The following is a 27,392-nucleotide window of genomic DNA, read 5'->3' as shown; positions in this document are numbered from 1 at the left end:
TGATTATGAGTGAGGCGTAGACAAACATTCATGTGTATATGTGCGTGTGCGTGTGTCAATGTCAAAAGTGTATAAACAAGCTACAGGGTTGTTAGGCTAACACTTAAATTACATTGCCGTTGATAGCCGTTGAGAGAGCCAGGTGGTCGTGCCAAAATGGAAATAGGATACAGGTGAAAGGTTTGTGAAACTCATTTAAAGCTCTGAATTAAACACTCATAATCAGGAAACTGTTGTTTGCACGTACGAGTTCTGTAGTTATTATCCTTATGAATAATTTGATGAACGACAGACAGAAGTGGACGGACGGGTGATTGTGTAACGCTCCCCTCCAGCAGGGGGTAGTATGAACTATTCTGTTGGTTTCTGACCCGTCACTTGACACGGGGAAGAAGTGAGCTAGCTAACGTACATGTTCTACAAAACATCCGTGGTTGTACTATGAGTTACAAAGAGTGGCTCGAAAGTATTAAATGAAAACCTTTTCATATAAAGGAACGAAATGTGAGCAATTTTATGTTTTACTTGTTAGATATGTATGTATATCAAACATATATTAGATCGTAGCGGTTAATTGTAATTGATGACTTTCTTTCTATGCCATAACGTTATGATGTTCTATTTTCTCTTCTCGAGTTAGGCAAACATACAATTTGAAATTGAAATCCAATTTTAGGATCCTGTGATCTATCAGTGGTGTACGATGAGCCAATAGTATTAGTTTTACCTCAGTTATCGTGTTCTGCTATTCATTATCACTAGCCTAATAACTCGAAGCTTAGTGTTAGCTGGCCGCTTCCGTAGTTTTCCTTGCGAATGGCTAATATGCTTGTTCTTATCTACCAAATTATAAACAGTGTCTGGGAACCTGCTGTGGGTCTGAGGTGAAGGTCGCCTCGCCTAACAACATTGGACCATGAATCGCCCAAAGCCAGCAGCACTCAGGCGCCCCAGCGCTGCCAAACCGTCAGGTTTGTCAACACCCCACTTAAAGCTCTATATTCTGTCTGCAGTGTGTCAGTTCTACTGTGTATCTAGCTGACCCATTCCTAGCTCTTTTTACTCAGGACATGTGTTTTATTACTGTTGGCAAAGTAGTGGGGATCAGAAAAATTACAAGTACACACACGTAAATATTATTTATTGTCATCCACCCCAGGTCACCCTCCCCCTGGAGATTTCATTGCCCTCGGAGCAAAAGGCGGGGGGGAGTCCAAGGCACCTGCCGTCCTTCTGAAGCCAGCGTCCACGGGTACCACCGCCGATCGCAAACGAGAGACGTCCACCGCTCTGCCCTCCTCCTCCGGACTGTCGGGCCTCACCAAGCGGCCCAAGCTCTCCACCACGCCTCCAGTCAGCGCCCTTGGAAGGCTCGCGGAGGTCGCCGCTGTCGACAAGAGGGCCATATCCCCCTCCATTAAGGAACCCTCGGTCATACCCATTGAAGGTATGTGCTTTCTGTGTTCTTTCACTTGGGGACCGTAAAGGGTGTAACATGAACTTTACTTTTAATTGATGCACGTATGCATATTTACATGAATCGTCATTCATTCAGTGGTCTTTATCTGAAGGCAGAGGTTTTGATGATGACTAAACACAATCTGAGATTATAGTTGATCGTAATACAGTGATATACAGTGGACCACCAGGTTTCCAATTTCGAGGATCCCTGAAAAAGTAAAAATGATGGACCTGAAGATGTAATGTAATCTACAAGCTTGCAGGGTGTTAATGGTATTTGTAACGATTAAAACAAGATCCATTGGTTACACTTTACAATAAGGGTACATTAATTAACAGTAGTAAATGCAGTAATAAGCTTTAACTAACAAGTAATAATTTTTTTAACTAACGTAATGGTGTTTATGTTAAAATCTATTTTATTTGTATAGCCCTTAATCACAGGTACAGTCTTAAAGGGCTTAACAGGCACTATATTTATGACCCCTACCCTAACCCTAAACTAAGGTATGAATGTTTACATTATTTAATTACCCTGATGCTAATGCTATACGATAATGCTTATAACTGCAATGACCAATGTCTATTCATGCTTCATTAATGTACCTCTCTTTTAAGTCTTACCGATACATCTTGCTCCCATAGTACCCCCAGCTATTCTGTTGGATGACATCGAGGCCGCTGAGTCGGACGGTAATGACGATCGCATCGAAGGGTTGCTGTGCGGAGCCGTGAAACAGCTGAAGCTGAACCGAGCCAAGCCGGACATCACCCTCTACCTCAGCCTCATGTTCCTGGCCAAGATCAAACCCAACGTGTTCGCCACTGAAGGAATCATCGAGGTAGGTTTTATCACTAGGAATTGTATTGCTGTTGCTGTTGTTTTTGTTTTTAATTTTGTCCTGTGATCTGTCACAACAGCTGCATTATATTTGTAAGTACATTGAAATTGTAGCTATTGCACAACATGTATTTGTTATTTATATCTGTGCTCTGTCATATTTATTTACTCATTGCCTTTTCATTAGTATTTCTAAATTTGTGTGTAGATAATTTCTTATATATTGGGACCTTGGCCGATACAGTTCTGAATCTCAAATGTAATATCGTAAACAGGCTAGAAAATAAGCCTATGTAAAGTTGACTTATTTAGTTGATGTTCAAATTGTATTGTCAGTATTTTTTTGACTCTCTTTTGTGTTGTGACTCACTCTATGAAGGCGTTGTGCAGCCTACTACGCCGGGATGCTTCCATCAACTTCAAAGCGAAGGGCAACAGTCTTGTCTCTGTACTGGCTTGTAACCTGCTGATGGCCGCCTATGAAGAGGATGAGAACTGGCCTGAGATCTTCGTCAAAGTAAGAGTCTTTTCACACTGTAAAAATACAATAAAAGTTATTTTCAAGTTTTATTTATTTAACTATGGTGAAATATGCTTAGAGAGGGAATGGGGTGGGGGTGAGGGAGAGAGAGAGCGTGAGCTTGTTTTGGCAATGAAAAGATGCTTTATTGCATTTGGTATTAATGCTCATGTGGACACTTTGTTTCTGTATAGGTGTACATAGAGGACTCTCTGGGAGAAAGGATCTGGGTGGACAGCTCCCACTGTAAGAACTTCGTGGATAACATCCAGACGGCCTTTGGCACTAAAATGCCCCCAAAGAGCATGCTGCTGCAGGCAGACACGGGCCGAACCGGAGGGGGAGACCTCAGCGCAGGTACACACACACACACACACACACACACACACACACACACACACACACACACACACACACACACACACACACACACACACACACACACACACACAGGCAAACGCACACACGTTAAAGACTAGGGTTTCCCATGCATCTAAACTAATTTTTGATCTGACTGTGTGTTTTTGTTTGTGTGTGTTTGTGTCTTTTAGGCAGCAGCCCCCATCCATCCACTCCGGACGAGGACGACAGCCAGACTGAGCTAATGATCGGGGAGGACAAGCTCAGCCCTGAGGACGACGGGCAGGTCATGCCCAGGTACAGGAGCTGGTAGACCCCAACCCCCCCTGCCCCCATGGGAGAGGGGGCTACCTGAAATATAATTTCCAAATAAAATTTGCTTGACAATTGGTTAATTATTATCTGTACATTATTTATTTATCTATAAACACTATCAGTAATAATTTATTTTTTATTTGATTGCGTTTCAGCTGGTTTCACCAATTGGTTCCTCGAAATATAACCTCAATATCCTATTGCCATTTTTATTAAATTTCACTTTTTTCCAAAATGACATGCAGTTAACACTAATATTAGCTGCAATCACTGCATACCGTTGCTCAAAGACGCCTACACATGCGCTGCGCACAATGGGACTCAAACCAAGAGGGCCTTTCGGTCAGCAAAGTCGATTAACCCCAAGCCATGACACTGGCCAATCCCATTACGGCACCGATGAGGGAATAAACTCCTCCCCCCTCCCTCCCTCCTATGCGTGGCGCTAGGTACGAGGAGCTGGCAGAGAGCGTGGAGGACTACGTGCTGGACGTGCTGAGGGACCAGCTGAACCGCAGGCAGCCCATGGACAACGTGTCGCGCAACCTCCTGCGTCTGCTCACCGCCACTTGTGGCTTCAAGGAGGCCCGCCTCATGGCCGTCCAGAGGCTGGAGATGTGGCTGCAGAACCCCAAGGTACCGCCTCGCGCTTCGCCCGGAGAAGCACGGATTACGGGGGGGCGTCTAAAGTCTTAAAGGGGCAGTTTGTCGAATTTAGTGGTGTCTAGCAGAACGGAGGTGTTTTGAGTATAATTGAGTATAATATTCATTCAAGTACATTTCAATAGGTAATTAATCCTATGGAAATACGATTTTTTGTCTTTTGTATTGATTATGCTTCAATCTGCAACCACTACGCTAGATGCCAATGTATAAATATTTGCGAATGCAATTTCAGACTGTACTGAAAAAAGCAATAGACACTGGATAGCAATACTTGTTGCCCTACAATCACACTAAATACACATTTTCAGATGTCTGCAGTCTCCTTATTATAGTGTCAAGTTGTAAAATGTTTAAAAACTTGACTTTGAATTAAAGCATCTACTAAATGACCAAATAGTCAGTACAAATTGTCAGAACAGAATACAAACAGCATTTGTGAGAGAACAACAGCAGCAAATCCATCTCTGTGTCCCCAGCTGAACCGACCAGCGCAGGACCTGCTCATGTCCATGTGCATGAACTGCAACACGCACGGCTCAGACGACATGGAGGTGATCTCCGTCCTGATCAAGATCCGCCTGAAGCCCAAAGTGCTCCTCAACCACTACATGCTCTGCGTCAGGTCTGTCCTTTCACGTTGCGTTTCATCCAATGCTCCTTTCAGATCACAGTCCTGTTTGAATTTCTTTTTGATCCGTGATCTAACCACAGCTTTTCATATGTCTCACACACACACACACACACACACACACACACACACACACACACACACACACACACACACACACACACACACACACACACACACACACACACACACACACACACACACACACACACACACACACACACACCCACCAGGGAGCTGCTGAACGCGCACAAAGACAACCTGGGCACCATGGTGAAGCTGGTGATCTTCAACGAGCTGTCCAACGCCCGCAACCCCAACAACATGCAGACGCTGCACACCTTGCTGCTGCACAGCCCCGAGCAGGCCCCCAAGGTGACGTCCGGGCGCCCCGCCTTCCCTTCCCTTTCATTTCAAAAAGCCCATTTTCTCTGGACAGCCCTTAATCCCCAGTTAGGCTCTAAGTGCTTCACAGGCCACATTTTAGGGCACCCCTCTGAACCGAACGACCTGAAGGGAAAGGATAAACGGCCTTCATTATCAAGGAAGAAAGCTAGAGAAGGAACGCTCAAAGAAGGATTTGAGTGTAGTGGGTGCCAAAATGGTCACGCATAATGGTTTGCATCACAAAATTCCTTTTAAATAGCCGATTAGTGACAATTTTACCGCCAGATGTGATTATATGTTATTACAATATATATTGAAATCAACCCCATAGCGACCAATGACCATGTCCACACAGATGAATGATCGACAGAGAAACCCACCTGCCTAGTGGACTTAACCAATTATGCTGGGTGCTGATCCAGCTGCTTTATCCCACACATTCAGGGTGGGACGCTCTCAATCTCCTGTATGGCCATCAGTAGCCCCCCTGGTGGCAAAATGAGGGGATTTCTAACCACCAAAAATTTCTAAAAAGGCTGTTGGAACGACTCTTGTGTTTGGGTTCTTCTACACCCTCCAGTTCCTGGCCATGGTGTTCCAGGACCTGCTGACCAACAAGGACGACTACCTGCGTGCCTCGCGAGCCCTGCTCCGCGAGATCATCAAGCAGACCAAGCACGAGATCAACTTCCAGCCCTTCTGCCTCGGGCTGATGCAGGAGCGCAAGGAGACCACCTACACGGAGATGGAGTTCAAGGTGAGCTCTTCTTCAACGGTCCTATGTGGATGAAAAAGGGAACCACAACCCCCCTGACCCCGTACAGGGGTCTGTGATTCAGGGGGTGGCCGGCTCCCCTTTAAACGGTCCCTCGACTCACTTTCACTTTCAATAAGCATATAAACCAAAATAAAACAGTGGGTGATTTTGCAGAGATTTTGCATGCAGTAGCGTGATTGTAACCCATAGGGGGAGTCCTCTAGAATAAAGAAAGAAAACGTACAAGTGGGTGCTTTCTTTGAAAGCCTGTCGGAGGCTGGTGTGGTGGTGTGTGCAAATTTCCAACGCATTCTACCCATACACTCTCTCCCTCTCTCTCTCTCTTCCCCCTCCAACCCCAGGAGCGTTTTGTTATCCAGGTGACCGACCTGCTCACGGTCTCCATGATGCTCGGCATCACCGGCCAGGTCAAGGAGGCTGGCCTCGCGTGGGACAAAGGCGAGAAGAAAAGTGAGTGATCTGCCTTTGTTTCTTCACCAGCCGCCCCTGAGCAGCGCAGCCTTGTTTGTCCCTTCTGCCGCTTTTGTCCCCTTAAAAAAAGTCCAATCGCAGTCGTTTGTGACATCAGACTCTTTTGGGGGGATTCCAGATCTGGAGACCCTGCGGTCCTTTCAGAACCAAATCGCCGCCATCCAACGAGACGCCGTGTGGTGGCTTCACACCGTGGTGCCCTCCATCAGTAAAACGGGCGCCAAGGACTACGTGCACTGGTAGGCCATGAGTACATTGAGACGTTCATGCGCCAAGGCGGGAGTGTACGTTAGCTACACCTGGTTGTTGATCATCTGCCGTCTTCCCCACATGTTCAGCCTCCACAAGGTGCTGTTCACAGAGCAGCCTGAGACCTACTACAAGTGGGACAACTGGCCGCCGGAGAGCGACAGAAAGTGAGCCTTTCCTATTTTACATTGGGTTGCCCCCATGTAAATGATGAATGATTAATTAATGTATTAATACTAAATACACAGTTATTAACGGTTTGTCAATATTATATATTAGCCGAATCTGAAACCAGCTCCTTATGTGAAACAGCGGTTATATATTTGAGTAATATTGCATTTGTATTTTGCATGTGTGTATCTATGTTTATTTGATGGTATACAGTTGAATCCCTGGACGAACAAGGTTGTGATTGTGATCAGAAAATGTAATTTAATTCATATGGATGTATGATGTATGAACAACTGCCCCCCTCCCCCTCCACCCCCAGCTTCTTCCTGCGGCTGTGCTCTGAGGTTCCTCTGCTGGAGGACACCCTGATGCGCATCGTGGTGATCGGCCTGTCCCGGGACCTGCCCTTGGGGCCCGCCGACGCCATGGAGCTGGCAGACCACCTTGTGAAGAGAGCTGCCGGGGCACAGTCCGATGGTATGTGGCGGTCTCCTTCTCATGTTTTTCTGTTATTTTCGTAATTTGATATTATATTAGACAGAGAGAGAGACTTGAGAAGCTAGGAGGACTCAAAAGTCAAATGACTGTTAGGGTTTGAGAGAGCAGGACCCATAACCCTAACTGCTCCTGACGGGATGGCTGTTGCCTTGCATGCTTGCTTGCTTAGCGTTGCTGAAGCCCCTCTTAACAGAGCCATATGATCCGCCTCTCCTCCAGATCTGGACGTTTTGAGGGTGGAGAGGATCCAGCTGATCGATGCAGTGCTCAACCTCTGTACCTACCACCATCCGGAGAACATTGTGATGCCTTCTGGGTAACGCTCCGTTCCGTTAGTTAATGTACTGTCATGCTCCTATGAATGCCTGTTTGGATTGGTCATGGACATGGTCATTCATATCAATGCTTCTTTTTTACTTTTAAGGTATCAACCTCCAAATCTGGCAATATCCGCACTCTACTGGAAGGCATGGCTGCTGTTGCTCGTGGTGGCTGCATTCAATCCACAGAAAATAGGTATTCATCATTCATTCATTCATTCATTTGGCTTTTTGACAAAAACCGGCCCAATCCATGTCATTATCTTACATCGATTCTGATCAAAGAACGGATCAAATATTTCCTCCTTACGAACAACCGAACCCACATTGTTCCACCTCTCCTTCTCCTCCAGGCTTGGCTGCCTGGGACGGCTACCCCACGCTGAAGATGCTCATGGAGATGGTGATGACCAAGTAAGTGCAAAGAACCTAGCTCCCCGTCATTCCTTCATCCCTCCGCCCGTCCCCTGACCCTCTGCCCTCCGCCTCTCGCCAGCAACTACTCCTTCCCGCCGTGCACGGTGGCCGACGAGGACACCAAGACGGAGATGATCAGCCGGGAGCTGCAGACCTCCCAGCGGGAGAGGCAGGAGATCCTGGCCTTCGAGAGCCACCTGGCGGCCGCCTCCACCAAGCAGACCATCACGGAGAGCAACAGCCTGCTGCTGTCCCAGCTCACCACCCTGGACCCCCAGTAAGAGACCTGGAGGATGGGGGGGAAACCAGCTAGAGACAACGGGCTGTAGGGCAGTGGGATGATGGGTTTGGTTCAGTGTTATATGTATCTGTATAATGTATGTGATAGGCTGATATCAGTGTGTGCACCAGATGCTATCAGCATTATGATAATATTGAAATTATACAAATACATATAGCCAGAATTATAGCCAGTTATAGCCAGAACTTAGAAACATGATTTAAGTCATGTTTTTATGTATTCTGTTGTAAGGTATAGACAGAACTTCAAAACATGACCCAAGCGTTTCTTCTTTGACATTTATTTCTATTGTTTTGTGTGTTTTTCTTTCCTCCAGGGGACCCCCTCGCCGGCCCCCTCCCTCGGTCCAGGAGCAGATAAAGACCCTGAACACGTCTCTACGCCTGGGCCACCTGCTCTGCCGCAGCCGGAACCCCGACTTCCTGCTCAACATCATCCAGAGACAGGTACCCCGATTCTTCTCTTTAGCGCAAACCAGCCGGCTCCAAGCTGACAGGTAGTCTAACTGTAGCCATACTTGATTAAGATACCTTTCCCCTACCTGCTGCTGTTCAATGACGCGAACTAAGTCACACTTTGGATCAAAGTGTCTTGTTAAATAACGAACAGTGAATTTGATGACATGTACTTTTAGAATGGGCTGACATTTCAGGCACCGTACTGCTTAACTGCATCATGCAAATAGAAGGAGGTGTGGTCCACTGTACCAGTGAACCATGCACTCAGGTAGGATCTTTAACCTGTTGCTCTCCGTTTTGGGGGCTTCTCCACAGGCCTCCTCTCAGTCCATGCCCTGGCTGGCCGACCTGGTCCAGTCCAGCGAGGGGTCCTTGGACGTGCTGCCTGTGCAGTGCCTGTGCGAGTTCCTCCTCCACGACGCCGCCGACGACAACTTTCCCACGGAGGACGAGGATGAGGCAGAGAGCAAGGAGCAGAGGGCCAAGAAGAGACAAGTATGTTACTCTAGTCCTCGTTCATCTGTCATTTTTGTGTTTTCTTTTTGTTCATTCATTTTTGTAAGGATGTTGAATATTAAAGATTTTTTGGAAATGACTGAATCAATTGAGAGTAAAAGATTTTCACTGTAACTGATTATATATGAAAGGGCTTCATTAAACCAATATTAAAATTCATCATTTACTATGCTATTCGCTCAGGAAATCATCATATTTGCATAACAAACTTGCGAATCTCTGTGCAAATAAAAGCCCTTCCATCTCTGCGATGGGAGAGAACTGTGCTGTGAAGTTGTCTTCAAAATAAAAGTCCCTTCCCATCCTTCGGAACAGAGGCAGCAGAAGCAGAGGCAGCTGCTGGGCCGCCTGCAGGACCTCCTGCTGGGGCCCAAGGCGGACGAGCAGACCACCTGTGAGGTGCTGGACTACTTCCTGCGCCGCCTCAGCTCCTCCCAGGTGGCCTCACGGGTTCTGGCTATGAAGGTTGGTTTGAGTCTTTAATTCTGACACACTTTTCATTCAAAGCTTCTTAGTGGGGCTAAGAACAATTGAAGCATGCAAACCCATGTTGGAAGAACAATGAATGGATGGCATATTTTTCTGAATGCAAATTTCTATTATAATTCTTTCTGGACAGAGTCCAGAATCGCTTAAGGAATCAGAAAGACAAGATTATTGATTGATAACATATATTTTTAATTACTTTATATATTTATTCGTTTTTTTTAAAAGTCTTCAAGAGAAGCATCCCCTTCACAATAAAAGCGGGTTACTTTTAGACCACTCGTCCAACCCGCCGTGTGACTACATCCTGACATCATTTCCCACGCACTCGCAGGGTCTGTCGCTGGTCCTGGGCGAGGGGGGTCTGCGGGACGGTGAGGAGCGCGACCAGCCCATGGAGGAGGACTCTGCGGACGCCGAGCTCCTGCCCGGGTACCAGTGGCTCCTGCAGGACCTGCCCAAGCTGCCCCTGTTCGACAGCGTCCGCGGCATGACCTCCACTGCTCTGCAGCAGGTCCCTGATCAACACCTCCTCCCCCCCACACACACACACACACACACACACTGTCCTTATTAAAGGGAAAACCATAATCACAGTATTTTGCCGTCATCTGTCAAATTGTCTGCCACCTTCAGCTTCGGCTCTTGATTAATACCCTGACGGGGGATTTCCTCTAACAAGCGGTGCACTCGGTGGGGGTCTGTCAGTTGGATCTGCAATTGCGGCATAACAGTGATTTGATAGCACCATGCCTTAATTAGCACAGTGCTCCGGGAAAGGCTGCCAAAGGGGAATGGAAAGTGCTGCAAATTGCCAGTTGAAGGCACTGTACACAAGCACGTGTGTGCAAATGGTGAGGACTGATCAACCTAATTTGGAAAAAAACTACAGATAATATGTTATTTTATATGACGGACAGACCAAATACTCTCAGCTCTCACCACTAGGATGCAACCCTAATATTGTAATCATAAATTTAACTCAACTCAAGAATCAATATGCCAAGCTTTCACATAGCTACAAAAAGCTGCACAAAAATGTATAGGGTTCAAAATATAATATAATAAATACAAAACAAAAGTACTGAATACAAAATGGTGAAAAACAATCAGGCACATCATGCCAACCCAACCATTGATTATGAAGCTTGCCTGACGCCCTAATGTCGCTCTCCAGGCCATCCACATGGAGACGGATCCACAGACCATCAGCGCCTACCTCATCTACCTCTCCCAGCATGCACCGGTGGAGGAGCAGGCTGCACACAACGACTTGGCTCTGGTGAGAGATACCATAATATGGGATTGTACTTGATTCATCCCAGACTAATTCAGGAGTCACAGCGTATTGTATGGGACATTGATGGAAATTTTCAAAACAGAAGAAAATTTAAAGAATAATAAATAAATACATGCATTAGACACACATACATTATGGGCCGCAGAAACGTATGAGTAAATGTGTAAAAGTAAATGTATACATTACAGACTGTTGAGATGAACATTATTAACAAATGTAAGTGATGCATCTCTGAGCGAATACCTTTTCTTTTTTACTTTATTGACTTTATTTTATGTATACCGTTTTTTTATTGGCCTACCTTTGCACTATTCCGAATTATTTTGCACTATTGTAAATATTACTTATTTTATTTTACCTAATTTTAATCTTATTGCACCGTGGGTCGGAGACAAAATCTTGATTCCTCTGTTTTGGAATTGTGAATAAAACTGACTTTGTCTTTGACTTTCCACAACACTGTGTGTGACTCTTTGTAGGACGTGGCGCGTCTGATCGTGGAGCGCTCCACCATCATGAACAGCCTGTTCTCCAAGCACTCCTGCCGGCCTGAGTCGGACGCCGTGCTGTCGGCCTTTCTCATGATCTTCTCCTCCTACATCCGCCGCATGCGCAAGACCAAGGAGGGGGAGGACCTGTATAGCTGGGTGAGCCACCGTCTCCCTGGCTCCAGTTGGACCCTCTTTCTGCTACTTGATTTTGAGCCTTTTTTGCTTTGGTGTCTGGAAAAGCGCTTTACATATTAGATTAGTTTTTATTATGAAATATACACATTTTAAAAGACGTTATGCTTTTAATTTTTGTATTTATTCAGTAATGTTTTAAACAAATTTTGGGTTGTTCTTGTTGTTATTTTCCAGTCCGAGTCCCAGGACCAGGTGTTCCTGCGCTGGACTACAGGGGAGACCGCCACCATGCACATCTTGGTGGTCCACGCCATGGTCATCCTGCTGACCCTGGGACCACCCAAAGGTACAGTTCACACCTTTTGTAGTTACGTTTACCTTGAGTCATTGTTGGTGGCGTCTTTGAGCCCAAGCCACTTACAACTGAGGCTGAGAACGCTCAAAACATACAATCAGAAAAACACAACAACAAACAAAATACAAACACGGAGCGACCGGGTTTCAAACTCATTGAAATGTGCAGAGTGTGAAGTAGCCTTAGGAAACAGAAATAAAAGGTTGTTAGTCGTAAAACCAATCAACACTCTTGACGAAGAACAAACTCGTTCCTACCACAAATGTTTCCTCCCCCCGACCCAGGCGAGAGCGACTTCTACGCCCTGCTGGACATCTGGTTCCCCGACAAGAAGCCCCTGCCCACCGCCTTCCTAGTGGACACGTCGGAGGAGGCGCTGCTGCTGCCCGACTGGCTGAAGCTGCGCATGATCCGCTCGGAGGTGTCGCGGCTGGTGGACGCCGCGCTGCAGGACCTGGAGCCCCAGCAGCTGCTGCTGTTCGTGCAGTCCTTCGGCATCCCCGTGTCCAGCATGAGCAAGCTGCTGCAGTACCTGGACCAGGCCGTGTCCCACGACCCGCAGACGCTGGAGCAGAACATCATGGACAAGCGTGAGTGGGCCCCGCGTCACCTTTTTTTAATATTGTTTTTTTATCATTTCGCACATGAGTTGAGGGCTTGAACAAAGTCCTCAACAAATGGAGAGATTTATAGGATTCTTTGTTGATTCGTCAAGGTATTGGTTGATTGTTTTTTGGGGTTTGGCAAGGTCATTTAGTGTAAATAAAATGGCATGTATACTGGCAATTGCCCATCACAACTTAGTCGAAGCAGGATATGCCTGCTTGTCCGACGAGCAGTCAAAATAAAAAACGGAAAGCTACGTAATCGATTGACTTCAATGATTTCATCGACTCATTTCAGCACCACTTCATTTTGTGTTTGTACAAAAATAAACTTGTACTTGTTACTTGTCTTAATGTACTTTTTCACATTTGCATAATTTGGTATGCATTCATTACGTACACGTATCAATCCCCTGTAATATGAGCGTCTGCGTGCCTCCAGACTACATGGCCCACCTGGTGGAGGTGCAGCACGAGCGAGGAGCCAGCGGGGGGCACACTTTCCACGGCCTGCTCAGCGCCTCCCTGGACCCACGCCGAGGTCAGTGCTCACCGGCCCTCTTTGGTTCATGCTGTATTAACACGTTCAATGAAATCACCAATGTGTGGCTCGTCTAGTGGTGAGTTTGAGTCCCAGACGAGGCCTCAACCTTAATTGCATCTAAATGAATATCTTTTATGTACCAACAGAAATATATTGTTTCTCTTTCTTCTGAAAAATATACTTATTGTAAGTTGCTTTGGATAAAATAATCAGCTAAATGTAAATGTCCATGTATCTGAATGTAATGTAAATGCTTTTTTATGGTCCCACGTTCCCTCAACGCAATGACCGCGCAGACGCTTCAACGCAGTCGTGAACGTTTATGGGTCTGCGTCGGGTTTTAGTAAGCGGACCAATCACAGCCCTTGCTGCTGCGCCGCCTCGACGGAAGGTTACGATTTTTGGGAGGCGCACGTCCGGCCCTTGCGGTGAACGCAAGGAGGGTCCGCAAGGACATAAGGGGTCCGTAACCCTCTGCGTTGCGGGAACGTGGAACCATAAAAAGCCCTTAAGGATTGGATTCAAGCTAAATTACATGAACATGTTGCTCTGTGCATTGTTGCTTTGTTGTTTTATGCATTTTAACAATACAATATCCCTCCACAGATTCTACTGATGGAGGAAAGGCAAAGGTGACTGTGGAAACTCCCCAAAGTTCAGCAAAGATACGAACAGCCAATCAGATGGCCGTCATTGAACCTACGGATGACCTCACCAGCCTACTTCTGCAGGTAGGACCGTCGGCATTATGTCGAGGGTGTCCTTGACAATTAATTGATCAGTAATCAGAAATTTGTGAAACTACTGTTATCGTTTTTTTCTTTTGAATCATTTATTTAATGACTTTATAATTACTTTTTTATTGTTAACAGTGCAGGCCAATATAATTAACCAAGTAGCACCACATTCAATAATACCCAGGGCTTTTAAAGTAGTAATTTAAATGATCCAAAATCCCAATCTGTCCTTTTTAGATGAGGCTCAAGGGTAATATCAGGGAGTGCAAATCAAAGTTAAAGCTAATATGTATGATGTCGTATGATGTTCTGGATCAACATGAACTTCCCTTGGTCGGTTCAGAAGGAATTTTTATTTTTCTAAATTGATAGTCTAATCCAGCTCCCTCCTCCCTTCTGTGTTCTGTTTGTAGTTTATTTGGGCTGATTTATTCTCCTCCACGTCCCTCCCCAGATCTTCCCCCTGAAGGCGGACCCCCGCTGGCCGGGCCCCCCTCCCAGCCAGCTGTCCCTGGCCCTGCAGCAGGCCCTGGCCAAGGAGCTGATGAGGGCCAAGCAGGGCCTGGTCCAACCGGCCGGCCTCGCCTCCAGCCTCCTGCAGGCCATGGCGGCTCTGCTCGGCTCCGCCCACGCCGGCCCCGTCGTCGTGGCGATGCACCGCAGCCACGCCCTGTCGTGCCCTCTGATGCGGCAGCTTCACCTCTACCAGGTAGGGAAGGATCGCAGGGTAAACCAGTAACAACCAGAGTTAATCCAGGATAATAGAGACGGCTGTGGTTTCAGGTTTTTACATCAGATTAAGTTAACTTGATTGATCCCGGGGACATTGTTTGTGTAACCATAACTCTGCTCAAGATAATAGAACATAGAATGAGTTAGTACTTATTATAGTAGAATAAGGACAAATTATACAAGACAAAAGTGTGATAGTGCAATACTAATATAGTGAAAAACAATGTATCAGTAAATTCAATACAATTAGCATACCAAAATACACATACACAGGAGACTATACATAAAGTATGCATATCCATAAATTAAACCTAACTATAAAGTGGCGCAGGAAAATTCAGAGATATGCACATAAACATGAATTGGGTACGGCTTTTGGCCTAATGTGATTCTAAGTTAAACTAATTAAAGTCCCTCTCCTCCCCCCCACCACCACCCCCCCCCCCCCCCCCCCCCCCCCCCTCAGCGCCTGGTCACCCAGGACGGGGCGTTCTCCTCCCTGTTCCTCAAGGTGGTGGTGGAGATGCTCACCTGGCTGGAGAACCCTGCGGTGGAGGCAGGGCCCCTGAAGAGCCTCCTCAAGTCCTTTGCCGGGCAGTACTCCCACAAACACCGACTCAGTGACGGTGAGGAACGCTCCTCGCACTCCACCTCACAAGAGTTGATCCGTTTGGTTGCTAGTTGTTTAGTTCACTAGTTGTTACTAACTATTAAGTTAATTTAGTTATTTAGAAGGACCGCTAGCTAGCTTGTCAGATAGTTAGTTGAATAGTTAGCTTGGCGGTTAGATATGTTGTTATTTTTATTATTGTTATTATATAACCTGTGTGTGTGTGTGTGTGTGTGTGTGTGTGTGTGTGTGTGTGTGTGTGTGTGTGTGTGTGTGTGTGTGTGTGTGTGTGTGTGTGTGTGTGTGTGTGTGTGTGTGTGTGTGTGTGTGTGCACGCGTGTGTGTGCACGCGCGCGGGTGTACATACAGTTCGAGCAGGTTTCCTCCGCCTTGCAGAGGCCTTGGCGTACCGGCGTGACAGCGAGGTTGCGGTCAGAGCCGTGATCGACATGCTGAAGGCCGGGGAGCGATGCAACCCAGAGGCTGAGCTCATAGGCAAAGGTAGGCTTTAACCCCACCGTGTGGCCCCCCTGGCCGACCCTTGGTGAGTTAGTGAGTTTATTGCTCTGTGGAATATCTGCTTTGGTTTACTTTGTGTCTGCCTCTGTATGAGACAATTTGAGTTGGACCGCTGGGCATCTTTTCCCTGATTGGTCCAGGGATCCATCCTGCCTGTCAATCACAGGTGTGTGATTGCAACCCTTCTCAATGGCGGAGAAACGTAGGGAGGGCGGGAGCAGAGAGGGAGTGGACTTTTTTGGTTGTTCATTTTCAAAGTCGTCTCTCCACCTCACTCTTAAACCATATCTGCTGCGCCTTTTAAGCTGAGTTAGTGATGCGTTTTTTTACACGATAATGTCAAACAAGCTTTTGATCTGGTTACCGGTAAATCAGCTGGTCTAATTGAAATAATGAACTGCCCATGGTGATGTAATGAACTGGTACCAAGCAGAGGCAAAGATGATTCAATAATGGCAACGTGAAAAGTGACTAATGATTTGTTAATTGTAAGCGATTAGCATTAAGCATGTCTTCGGTGAATTAGTGTTGCAGGGGCTGATGGAGACGAAGTCGCCCTATCTGGAGGAGCTCCTCTCTCTGCTAATGACCATCGGCACCAAGAATGGGACAGCCGGTCCTGTTGCCATGGTGATTTCACTATTGCTCCGGGAGACAGAGGAGCTGGCTGTGAAGAAAGAGGGGGAGTGCAACAAGTGAGTGCCACACGTCTAATAGTCCCATCGGGCGTTGGTTCAGTGGATGAACCAAGCCTTTATTGGGTTAGTTATGTCACAACGTTGCTTTTCTCAATTAAACCTTAGAGATTCAAATGACATCGTCGGGTTGCAGTTACCGCTGAATTTATTTTCTGCAAGAGTAGCTAACAAAATATCCGTCCTAAAATATGCTCCGAGTGCTGACTTGTTCAATGACTACTGGTTAACTTGGTCTAGTGCCTGGTTAAGGGACTTGAACTGTGTTAACGAAACGTGATAGCATTCCATCCATCACCAATCATCGATGAGGCTTGTTATTAAGAGCAGCTGTAGGGTCATTCAATGCAATTTCAATCCAGATGTTCAGTCTGTGTATTGTTGGTTTAATATTCTATGCATTATGCAGAAAAAGGTTCAGCATTTCACTAACTCACCTTATGATCGGCCCCTTTCCTCCAGCTCGGAGGTGAGCCAAACCGGGCTCAGCTCGGGTCTGTTGGTGGACTGGCTGGAGCATCTGGACCCCGAGGTGACCTCCGTTTGCCCAGACCTCCAGCAGAAGCTGCTGTTTGCCCTCAACAAGGTACAACCATTCATCTACAGTCCTGTACTGTCCTCCTATCTCTTTACCATCATATGATTACAAATGTATTTTTTTTTTTGGGCTAATGCATCGTTCATTTGATCCAACCCCAGGGCCGTGGTACCCCTTCGTACAGACCCTACCTGCTGGCCCTGCTCACCCACCAGTCCAACTGGTCCACCCTGCTGCAGTGCATCAGCGCCGTGCTCAGCAAGCGCAGGGACCAGAGGTAGGGCTGGCTGGAAGGAATAATGCTGGGATGAACAAGCTTTCATCATCCTTCAATGGAGGAGGAGGATTATTCTCAATATGTGTGTGTGTGTGTCTGTGTGTGTGTGTGTGTGTGTGTGTGTGCGCGTGTGTGTGTGTGTGTGTGTGTGTGCGTGTGTGTGCGTGTGCGGTACCAGACTGGACCCTTCGCCTGCCCTGGACTTCCTGTGGGCCTGCAGCCACATCCCACGCATCTGGCAAGGCCGTGACCAGAAGATTCCTCAGGTAGGGGTCGAGGTTAGGCAGTGTGGTCATCGTGAATTAACGTCATGCAACCGTTTTCTGCAATAAATATTATCAATTGTAATACGTTTTAAGGTTTACACATCCTCATCTTGTGAAATGAGGCATCACATTTTTGCATCACTATTGTCCACAATATGATTATGGGAAAGAAGACGATGACCAAAAGATGACCCCAGAAACCCAAATGAACCCGGCGTTAAACAGCGTAGCCTGACCACCGCTCTCCCTCTCTCTCCGTCTGCAGAAGAAGGCGGAGGAGTTTGTACTGCGGCTGAGCTCGGAGGAGCTGGTCAGCCTGGTGGATCTGATCCTGCTGGAGTCCGAGTTGGCCACCTCCACCCCTGCCGACGAAGCCACCACCACCACCACCACCACCACCAGCAGCAGTGGGTCCCCGGACCAGACGGCTTGCTCCCTGATCCAGTCCCGGCTGCCCCTCCTCCTGTCCTGCTGCAGCGCCGACGTGGACCTCATCAGGATGGTGTGCGAGTACCTCATCAGCTGCACCAAGAAGTGGGGCGACAGGTAGGCCTGGTTGGTGGTGGTGATGGCGGTGGTGGTGGTGGCGGCAGCACAACAATATTTTTCCCTACTTTTCATTACCCGCCACTTTTCATTCCCAAGTTTCTCGTCTTGGATAAATCAAGTTTATCTTAATCTAAAACACTTGGATCCACGTGTCACTTTTCACTGCGCCTTTTTTTTTTCCTTTTGTCTAAATGTATGCAATTAACTATGAATATAAAATATATATATAATAATATAAATATCTTTAGCAGAGTTATCATGCTCCCTTTTGGTCTGTGCCGCCCCGTTGGCAGGAACATTCAATGAGAGGAGACGTGGAAAACCCCGTCGACGATGTCACCTTCAGGCGATTGAGCAGGTCCTCTCTAATGCTAGCTCTGGACAGAGAGGCCGTAGTGTGAAAAGGGTTGATAGTCTCTCTTGAAGCCAATGCTGCTTCTGTTACTGTTACAAGTCATTCAGCAGACACCTTCATCCAAAGTCTGCTAAAGGAGGCCTACAGGTAGTGGCTGCAGTCCTCGGGGATCGAACCCAGAACCTCCCCGGCTGGGTGTCAAACACCCTAGCGCGTCCACCAATGGGATAATCCGCATCAGCGTCTGTTTGTTTTCTAATCATTTGCAAATACACATGCTTAACATATTTCATAGCCCTATATCGCTTGCCAACGTGCTAACAAGCCATACGGTTTGACACGCGTTTCATTTTTTTCCGCTTTGTCTAATGAGCCACACACACCCGGACCGACCTCCTCCCCGCTCGCATTAGAGTGCGACGAGAGGGGGTGAAGAAGGAGCACACTAGTTATAGTTCCTCCGTCTCTCGGCCCCCGTGAACTTTGCAGACTCCCCCCTTCCATCAAGCCCACGGCCGCGGCGCGGGCAGAACTCGATAATTAGCTCTATTGGTGTGAAATTAGGGAGCAGCCCGAGACGTCTGACAAAACCAGGATCCCCTTTAAAACAGCTCAGTGTGTGCGTTTGTGTGTGTGTGTGTGTGCGTGTGTGTAGTAATAATAATAACGATGAAGCCGAGGGGATTAGACAAGCCACGAGGGCTCACAAACACCCTGCTTGCCCTGTGTTGCGAGCCCCCCCCCCTGTAAACCAGACCGGGCCTGCCGCGGAGATCAGGGGGGCATGCTTTCTTCCTCGTGGTGGAGAGCACGTCTTGGGTGCGCTATAAAGCGCTTTAACGAGAGATACTTTTGGCCAAGGTCAAGCGAAATGAGCTTTGGAATTACACTATTTTAAATGCAGCTCAGCGGACTTGGGAAGAAAGGAAAAAGCAGGGCTGCTGTGTGTAAATCCATCTCAAAGGAGAAGGGTCGGCTGGCTCTTGTGCGGAATAAGCAGTTGTTTGCGCTGAAAGCACTCTGCGTGCTAATGCTAAACACACGGATGAGGTTGCTTGTGTTTATTCTGACGTCTTAATCGACTGCTGTACAAGGTGCGAGGACGTTCTTTGTCAAGGTTGTGTGCAACTTATGCTTAAATGGGAAGCTGGTGGTAATTAGGTCTTTGGTTCTGCGTGGACTACAGTGTCCTGTAAGGCGATCAGAGGCTTGAGGCCGTAGGATGATCGGATGAGCGCAAATGACATCGTTTGTGGATTGAATTTGTCTGTATAAGGCTATCAAGACTTTTTGCATAAACGATAGTGGTGCACTCATCCCTGTTTCCCCGACTGGAACCAAAGAGAAAGGCACTGTCATGCTTTGTGATCTCGTCGTTTGTTAGTTGGGGGGGAGACAACGCTGTATGGATTTTCCATTGCAGAGAGCGAATAAAGGGGAAATTACCGTACCGAATGGTAATTTCTCGGAAATGGCCACATCATTCCACTTTAGGAAAATTAGACCAATAAAACTTACTTGGGTGAAATAAAGAAACACTCTCTACTTGGGCACAAAATAAGGCGATTTAGTTCTGGCCAGACCAGACTAGCCGTACACTATTGATGGCACAATCGGAATTGAATCTCCATAATAATAAATAACGTACTTATAGTAAATAATACACTAGGCACAAGGGGTAATAAGGTTTCTGAATGGGCCATCGATCAGAAGACAAGTACCGTTTTAAGAAAAGAACAAGCATTAAAAACAGAGACAACTGTTAAGTTCAATTTGTTTAATCAGCCGGTTAATTCGTAGGCTCTTCCTGCGTTGTATCTCCACAACCACAGACGCCCCATAATGTACATCACTTCCTCGAGTGTGATGAGCATAAATCTCATATGCTCTTTGGTCGTTAGAGATAAGGTAAAACATGACAAGTTCAAGAGTGATTGTTGCACACACGCAAGACGCACGCACGCACGCACGCACAAACACAGCACTGTATTTCAAAATGAATCAGTTTGGCTTGGTCCTGATGGTCTTCCTCAACAAACAAACACCTCAGTTCACATGGAAGAGGACCACATTTGAATTGATTTGTCGTGCGACTGCTTGGTCACCAATGGGGAGTTAATATATAGACACCAGGGTGAACCGACTTTGCTACTTAACGGACTTGAGTGTGATAACCGAACTAAACATCGAAGACGCATTAATAGGAAGCAGCAGATGCCACGCCACGGCTCTAGAGGTAGTGGTTGTAGTCTGTGAACACTGATGCAGGTGAATAGTTAATAGTGAAAGAGCGTTGTTGTGACGATACACCCCCTTGTCTTTCTCTTCATGCACTTTCCACAATGCATTTTTCTGCACTTTGCACTTTTTTAATTCTTTTAAAGTATCTATTTTTATTTTATTACTTCATTTTATTGTATGTTTGCTGTAGCTTTCTGCTAAATCTTAAACACATTGCACTTTCTTTTTAACTTTGCCTTTGTTTTCCTTTACTTATCTATTTTCTTATATTGTATGACTGTGTTTCAATGTGAAGCACTTTGAGTCGGCCTCGCGTATGAAAAGTGCTACATAAATAAAGCTGCCTTGCCCTGCCTTCATTTCGAAAATAATGCATTTTGTATTTGAACTTGCAGTCGATCGCCCCGGCGTCTCTCTCTCTGTCTCCCTGTGGTCCTTCAGTGCGATGAGTAAGCGTTGTCAGAGTCTGCTGCTGCAGATCTACCTGCAGTCCCCCGAGGTCCTGCAGCACGTCAGCCTCCCGGATGACACCTGGAGCAGTGGGGGCGTGGCCGACGGCACCACCTGCAAGGTGAGACCCGTTGGTCACGCATGCATGCACAATGGCATGCACGCGCGCGCACACACACACACACACACACACACACACACACACACACACACACACACACACACACACACACACACACACACACACACACACACACACACACACACACACACACAGGGGTACACACGCAGGCAGACACACTGGCGCAAACACGCGCAGGCACAGACATGCACGCAGACACACACCCAGGCACACACACACACACACACAAACAGAGGCGTACTCACACACAAACAGAGGCAAGCCCACACACACACAAACAGACGCGCACACACAGGCACACACACACACTCACAACGCACACAGTTTTCTTTCGAGTACCGGAACTCTCCGTTATTTAATCCTACTTCCAAACACCATCTGAAACCAAACAAGAACTTAATGATGTATTTAATTAAAATAGGGTTATAATATTCCCTGTGGATCTGTAAGGATTATCCCGATTCCCCGCCACATCACCCCATTATATCGTCTCTCCGCTGTGTGTTTGCCAGCTGGATGTTGTTCCATCACCACACCTCATCGGGACGTCTGTGTACTGTGTGTCTCCTCAGATGGACGTGCTGGTCCATCGGCTGGTCTCGCTGCTCGCCGAAACGGGAGAGTCCAAGTCTGCGGAGAGCCGCATGTCAGACGCCAACCTGGCCTGCAGGAAGCTGGCCGTCTCCCACCCCGTGCTCCTACTGCGGTACGGTTCCCTCTGGATGGAGTTAGAGTCCTAGTGCCTTGCACTACAATGTGGACGCATAGATCGATGAATGGGCGACTTGATAAATAGCAGTGTAGAGTTAAGGTCTAACCGCAGCTTCAAACCCAAGTCCACTCAAATAAATATGTGAAAGGATGATATAATAATCAAAATTAAATGTGTTGTATCGGTATTTACGGAGAATTTGACTTTGTAAACGCATATTAAAATACGTACAAACAAATTAGTATTCCGGACTTCTGTTTTCTAATCCAGTATGCGTGCGACTGCTGTTATTGGCCGGGTTTTGACCCGCCTTTTCCTCTGGTGAACTCCTCCTCTCCGCAGGCACCTGCCCATGATCGCAGGGCTGCTGCAGGGCCGCATGCACCTCAACCTGCAGGAGTTCCGCCAGCACAACCACCTCACCTTCTTCACCAACGTGCTGGCCATCCTGGAGCTGCTGCAGCCGCTGGTGTTCCACGCCCACCACCAGAGGGCACTGCAGGACTGCCTGCTCTCCTTCATGAGGGCCCTCAAGGTGGGCCCACGCTTTATTTGTGGAAACACGAATATCTTTTTTTGTTTTTTTTATGTATTTTTTAAAATCTCTATATATTTTTGTAAATGTTTATTTTGTATTAAGACAGGATTTGAATTTGTTTGCATCCTCGATTCTATGTCATGTCTGTTAAATGTTTGTGTTTTGTGTGTAGAACTTCCAGCGCAGCCGTTCCCCTTTGCTTTTCATCAACAAGTTCCTTCAGTTCACGCAAAAATACATTACCCACAATGCAGCGGCAGCGGTGCCTTATCTACAGAAGCACTCGGACATATTGCAGTGAGTTCATGGACACACAAAAACCGAATCGTGCTCTGCCCTTAGGGGATGAATATGTCAGGCACATTATAACCAATGCACTTTTAATGGACTGCTTTTGCATTGTTCTTCCGAACAGGGCTTTGTGCTCGGAGAACCCACACCTGGGGCAGCTGAAGTCTCTGCTGGCTGGGCTCACTCTGCCTGTAAAGAGCTGCTCAGCAGACAGCAACGCTGATGACAGGGATGGTAAGCACAACTACAATACCCACAATACCTCTGGTACTGTCAACAAACTAACTTAAGTTTGTTGTATTATTATTGTTGAGTTGATTGAATGGTTTGATTATTCCCAGCTTCCTCTTTGAATCACTTTTGAAGTGATTCAAAGTGTCTGCGGAATATAATCTTAAGGTCAATGTTGAAAAACCTTAACTGCTCTTTTATTCTAATAGATGGAAGTTTTGAAGCACATCTTCACAACGTTACCCTTCATATTATCATGGCATCTAAAATATTTGCTTTGGGCACCTAGACATTTTGCCCTGTTTTTGCATTGTACTGGGATGTATTTGTATTTCACTGAAGTGACATGGCTTAACTGTGTGTGTGTGTGTGTGTGTGTGTGTGTGTGTGTGTGTGTGTGTGTGTGTGTGTGTGTGTGTGTGTGTGTGTGTGTGTGTGTGTGTGTGTGTGTGTTGCGGTGCTCCTTCTAGATGAGCCCACCGGCGGCGCCCTGCCCCTGGTCAACATCTCGGCCTCCGTGACCCTGACGGCCGGGGACATGACCCTGTACCTGAAGAAGATGTCCCGAGGGGAGGCGGTGGAGGGTAACCCTGGCAACACACAGCCATTAGGGCCCACACCCTGTAGACTGGGCCCCGGTCCCCTTTACCTTCATGGTGTAGCGCCGTGGGGCCTCGTCTCTAACCTGTGGGCTCTTGGTTCTACAGATGTGCTGGAGGTGCTGACCGAGGTGGACGACAAGTCCCGAAGGAGTCCCGAGATCATTCAGTACTTCACCGTGAGTCCCCTCCCCCAGTTATACACTCGTTCACTCATTCATCAATCCATCCATCCAGACGATCAACTGACCGTTTCGTCATTCATTCATCCGCTGGTCCATTCATTCAGCCCGCCATCGAGTCAATTCATCCCGTCATCCTGTCATCAACAGTCATCCATTCTTCCAGTCTCCGATTCATCTGCTCATACAGCCATCAGTGCAATAGACAATATAATTATAAAAGGGCATTTCTGCATCTCTAATGTCTGCATGTTGCATGCTTGTGCGTGTCTGTCATGCGCATGCGTGTGTGTGCGAGTGTGCGTGTGTGGAGCGCCCCCCCCCCCCCCCCCCCCCCTCACATTGCTTTGTGTTGACGGTTGCTCCCAGAACGACCTCCAGAGGCTGATGATGTCGTCGGAGGAGCTGTGCAGGAACATGGCCTTCAACCTGGCCCTGCGCTGTATCCAAGGCAACCCCCGGTGAGCGGCCCATCCTCCTCGTGTGTGTTTCTTTGTGTGCCTGAAGAACCAAGAAGGTTGATGGTTATTGTTCAAAGGGAGAAAGTTTGGGAGGATAGCATTTGTGCTTAGGGTTTTTGAAACCCCATGTCTGCCTTCTACCTGTAGGCAGCCCTGAGAATAGACGCTGAGACCCAAGCAAGTCTTTAATGAGGAGTGTGTGTGTGCGCTCCTTTCTTTCACAGCAATCAAATGACCCTTCACCATAAACCAACGTATCCATACGTTTTGTATGATCTGTATGATCGATATTTTTGCTCCAAGTTACTATTTGTTGGTAGTTTAGGTTTGGTTGAAGGAGTTGCTGTTGAGTTGTTGTGCTCTGGACGTTCTGAGTTAGAACAGCGCTCCACGCCGCTCAGCCTGTCAACGCGTTGCCACACTGTGCAGCTATGAGTCAATCGGTCCGTAACGTGACGGGATGCTTTCTCTCGCTCACAGACTGGCGAAAGACTTCCTCCCCACCTTCATGTACTGCATGGGCAGCGGGAACTTTGATGTGGTGCAGACGGCACTCAGGAATCTTCCGGAATATGTGCTCCTCTGCCAAGGTAAGGACAACACACCGTTTAGTCACGTTCACCAAACAAACTCCAGCGAGCAAACGCCTACCCCACCAATTGAAAACATAACCAAAATGTTTCGATTTAACCTCTAAATACAGTACTCATTTATACAGGTTTTTTGGTGCTAAACAGCATTAACAACTGCTTAGCAAGAATAACAAATCACGTAGAGCCAGGAATTATAGTAAATAATAGTAAAGCAAAATCTCAATCACAGAGGTACTTTGGATGATGTACAATAATCAACAGAGAAACCATTAGGGTTTGAGACGAAAGCTAAAATAAAATAAACTTAAGTAACTTAGCAGACACTTTGATCCAAAGAAAGAAAAAAGTGTTTTAAGAGGAGTCATCATGCCCATAACGTGTCGTTGTATGTCCTTGCCTCCCCCCCCTCCCCCCCACCCAATAGAACATGCAGACATATTGCTCCACAAAGCTTTCCTGGTGGGCATCTATGGACAAATAGACACCAGCGCCATGATCGCAGAAGCCATGAAGGTCCTCCGCATGGAAGCTACAACGTAACTACTACAGACAGAACTCCTCTGATCGTCTGCTGTAAACCAGTGTCGTTATAGCGTTTGTTTTTTGTTTATTTCCCATTTCGCAAGGAGATTTGTTATTCCTCTAGTTCTGCTTAATTTTAGGTGTGAAAGCAAAACTAAATTAAAACCTTTTTTTATCACACTTGTTAGCCTTTGGTACTTTCCTATTCACTTTGGTTTTATGAGAACAACATTTTCAAAATTGCAAAGTTAAAATACTGCTTGAAGGTTAAATTGCTTTTTTTATTTTTAAGGGATGTTGGATGCATTGCAAATATAAAAAAATAAAACAGTTCCTTTGTGTGTCGCTCCGCATTTCAGAAGTTAGATTTACGAAACCCTCAAATCAGACACATTAAGCAAACGGGAAATGCAATGTATTGAGCTTTGAACTTTGCTATTTACATCAGAAGAAAATGACAAAAGGCCAATGTTTGTATTTAGTATTGGGTACTTAATCTCATAAAACTGCAAATCCCTTCAAATTAAAAGACACTTTGCCCTTTGCCCTACTGCTGAATTACTCATTTGATAAAGTAAAAGGATGCCCAGTATTTTTCTGTAAAACATTAAATAACTAGCTTGAGGAATGTCGTAATATATTGACCTTGAAAGTCTCAAATGAAACTGACTTATTTGGTTTGTACAATGAAATCATGGACATTAATTAAAATACCAGCTTTTTAACTCATCTGTTATACGCTCTTAGAAAAAGTAAATAAACTGTCACTTGGACAAACCCATGATTTAATGGCTTTTATATTGGATTGCAATGCATATACAATGAAAACCGTTATACATATCAAAATATGCGACGGTGCCTTGTTGAATTATGAGTTCTACCATTGCCACATTTTGATGGCAGTTTAGTGATGGAATTGCGTAGCAACCATGGAAATTTCCCAAGAACCAATTATTGCTTTTTTTTTATATTAACATTTCTGCACCTCAAACAGAACACAAAGGAGGTGGGGTGGGTGGTGATTGGAGCAAGGCCTTCGTGCCAATTCATATTATTCCAACAATTCCGGGACAGTGATAACGAAGCTGGAAACAGCTGTCATAGGTGCACTCTCTCTCCACTGGCATGTAGCGAATGAAAGCCGTTAGCGAGCGGCGCCCGTGATGGAAGCCATCCTGACCATGAAAGCGCCCCATGTTTGTTTTATCGCCCACTGACTCCATCGCAGCACCTCTTCACCGAGTCGAGGGATAAGTGAAACAATGTGCCGGTCTTCCCCATTTAGGGTCAATTAAGCGTGGCGGTAATTGTTCAATCACAAAGACAAGAAGGGGCTCCTTTTTTTCTTTTTTCTTTTTTGAAGATGAGATGTGGGCAGACCATTTTACAGCCCAGAGACTCTAGATGGTGTTTAGTTACCTGAGGTTGTGTGTGTGTGTGATCCTAACCGATACCGGTGGTTGCAGTGGAGTCTGTCATCGGTCTGTGAAGGACGGTGCATCTGAAGAACTAAATGGATTGTTGAAAACTGTATTATCTGAATGAGGTCATCGTTTTCAGTGATCTTCATCTCTCTCTCTGTCTCTGTCTGTCTGTGTCTGTGTCTCTTGTCATATTTTCCTTTTCATGCAACACGCTGCTAAAGATACTGCATGCTTCCTAAAGCTTCTATCTGAATATTGGTTGATGATGCAGACAAAACTCCAAAACTGTGTGTGTTTTTGTTCATGTGAATAAACGCATGTATGTTCAACTCATTAATTGATCCTCACTGATCCAGACGAAAGCAAATAAGAAAACAAAAGGCCATTTTGTGTCATAGGATTACCTTGGGTCTGTGTGAATTATCAAGTATTTACAGTCATTGGCGTGATGGAAG

The 27,392-nt window shown here is 46.4% G+C and overlaps 1 protein-coding gene across 3 annotated transcripts; it reads left to right on the top strand.

Annotated features, from left to right (window-relative positions):
• On the top strand, positions 1-27,389 carry ints1 (integrator complex subunit 1). Of its 3 annotated transcripts, none has more exons than XM_056578704.1 (47): positions 1-180; positions 858-971; positions 1,160-1,447; positions 2,107-2,303; positions 2,682-2,819; positions 3,017-3,179; positions 3,374-3,479; positions 3,947-4,133; positions 4,640-4,785; positions 5,025-5,166; positions 5,759-5,935; positions 6,298-6,406; positions 6,525-6,666; positions 6,766-6,843; positions 7,167-7,324; positions 7,565-7,661; positions 7,770-7,861; positions 8,019-8,079; positions 8,162-8,359; positions 8,700-8,829; positions 9,157-9,336; positions 9,673-9,822; positions 10,178-10,357; positions 11,021-11,125; positions 11,623-11,790; positions 12,004-12,115; positions 12,409-12,714; positions 13,172-13,270; positions 13,880-14,004; positions 14,465-14,719; positions 15,209-15,368; positions 15,722-15,853; positions 16,398-16,566; positions 17,029-17,152; positions 17,266-17,381; positions 17,560-17,647; positions 17,913-18,193; positions 21,234-21,363; positions 21,957-22,090; positions 22,439-22,631; positions 22,807-22,931; positions 23,050-23,159; positions 23,627-23,740; positions 23,864-23,934; positions 24,307-24,398; positions 24,879-24,988; positions 25,416-27,389. In XM_056578704.1, the coding sequence occupies exons 2-47, from the start codon at positions 917-919 to the stop codon at positions 25,529-25,531; spliced, it is 6,609 nt and encodes a 2,202-aa protein (XP_056434679.1). In that variant the 5' UTR covers positions 1-180; positions 858-916; the 3' UTR covers positions 25,532-27,389. The 3 variants fall into 3 exon arrangements, with proteins under 3 accessions (XP_056434679.1, XP_056434687.1, XP_056434671.1); XM_056578712.1 differs by lacking the exon at positions 1-180 and adding an exon at positions 395-504 and having other exon boundaries at positions 6,546-6,666; XM_056578696.1 differs by lacking the exon at positions 1-180 and adding an exon at positions 395-504.
• The last annotated feature ends 3 nt before the right edge of the window (positions 27,390-27,392 follow it).

Source organism: Gadus chalcogrammus, chromosome 2, assembly GCF_026213295.1.
Source record: "Gadus chalcogrammus isolate NIFS_2021 chromosome 2, NIFS_Gcha_1.0, whole genome shotgun sequence".
Classification (NCBI taxonomy): Eukaryota; Metazoa; Chordata; class Actinopteri; order Gadiformes; family Gadidae; genus Gadus; species Gadus chalcogrammus.
Note: the sequence above shows the minus strand (reverse complement) of the source record. Positions and strands in the feature narration are given on the sequence as shown.

Coding starts and splice junctions, on each gene's coding strand:
- ints1 (XM_056578704.1), top strand. CDS start 917: ATGAATCGCCCAAAGCCAGCAGCACTCAGGCGCCCCAGCGCTGCCAAA. Junction 1,448..2,106: donor CTCGGTCATACCCATTGAAG/GTATGTGCTTTC, acceptor TTGCTCCCATAG/TACCCCCAGCTATTCTGTTG. Junction 3,180..3,373: donor AGGGGGAGACCTCAGCGCAG/GTACACACACAC, acceptor TGTGTCTTTTAG/GCAGCAGCCCCCATCCATCC.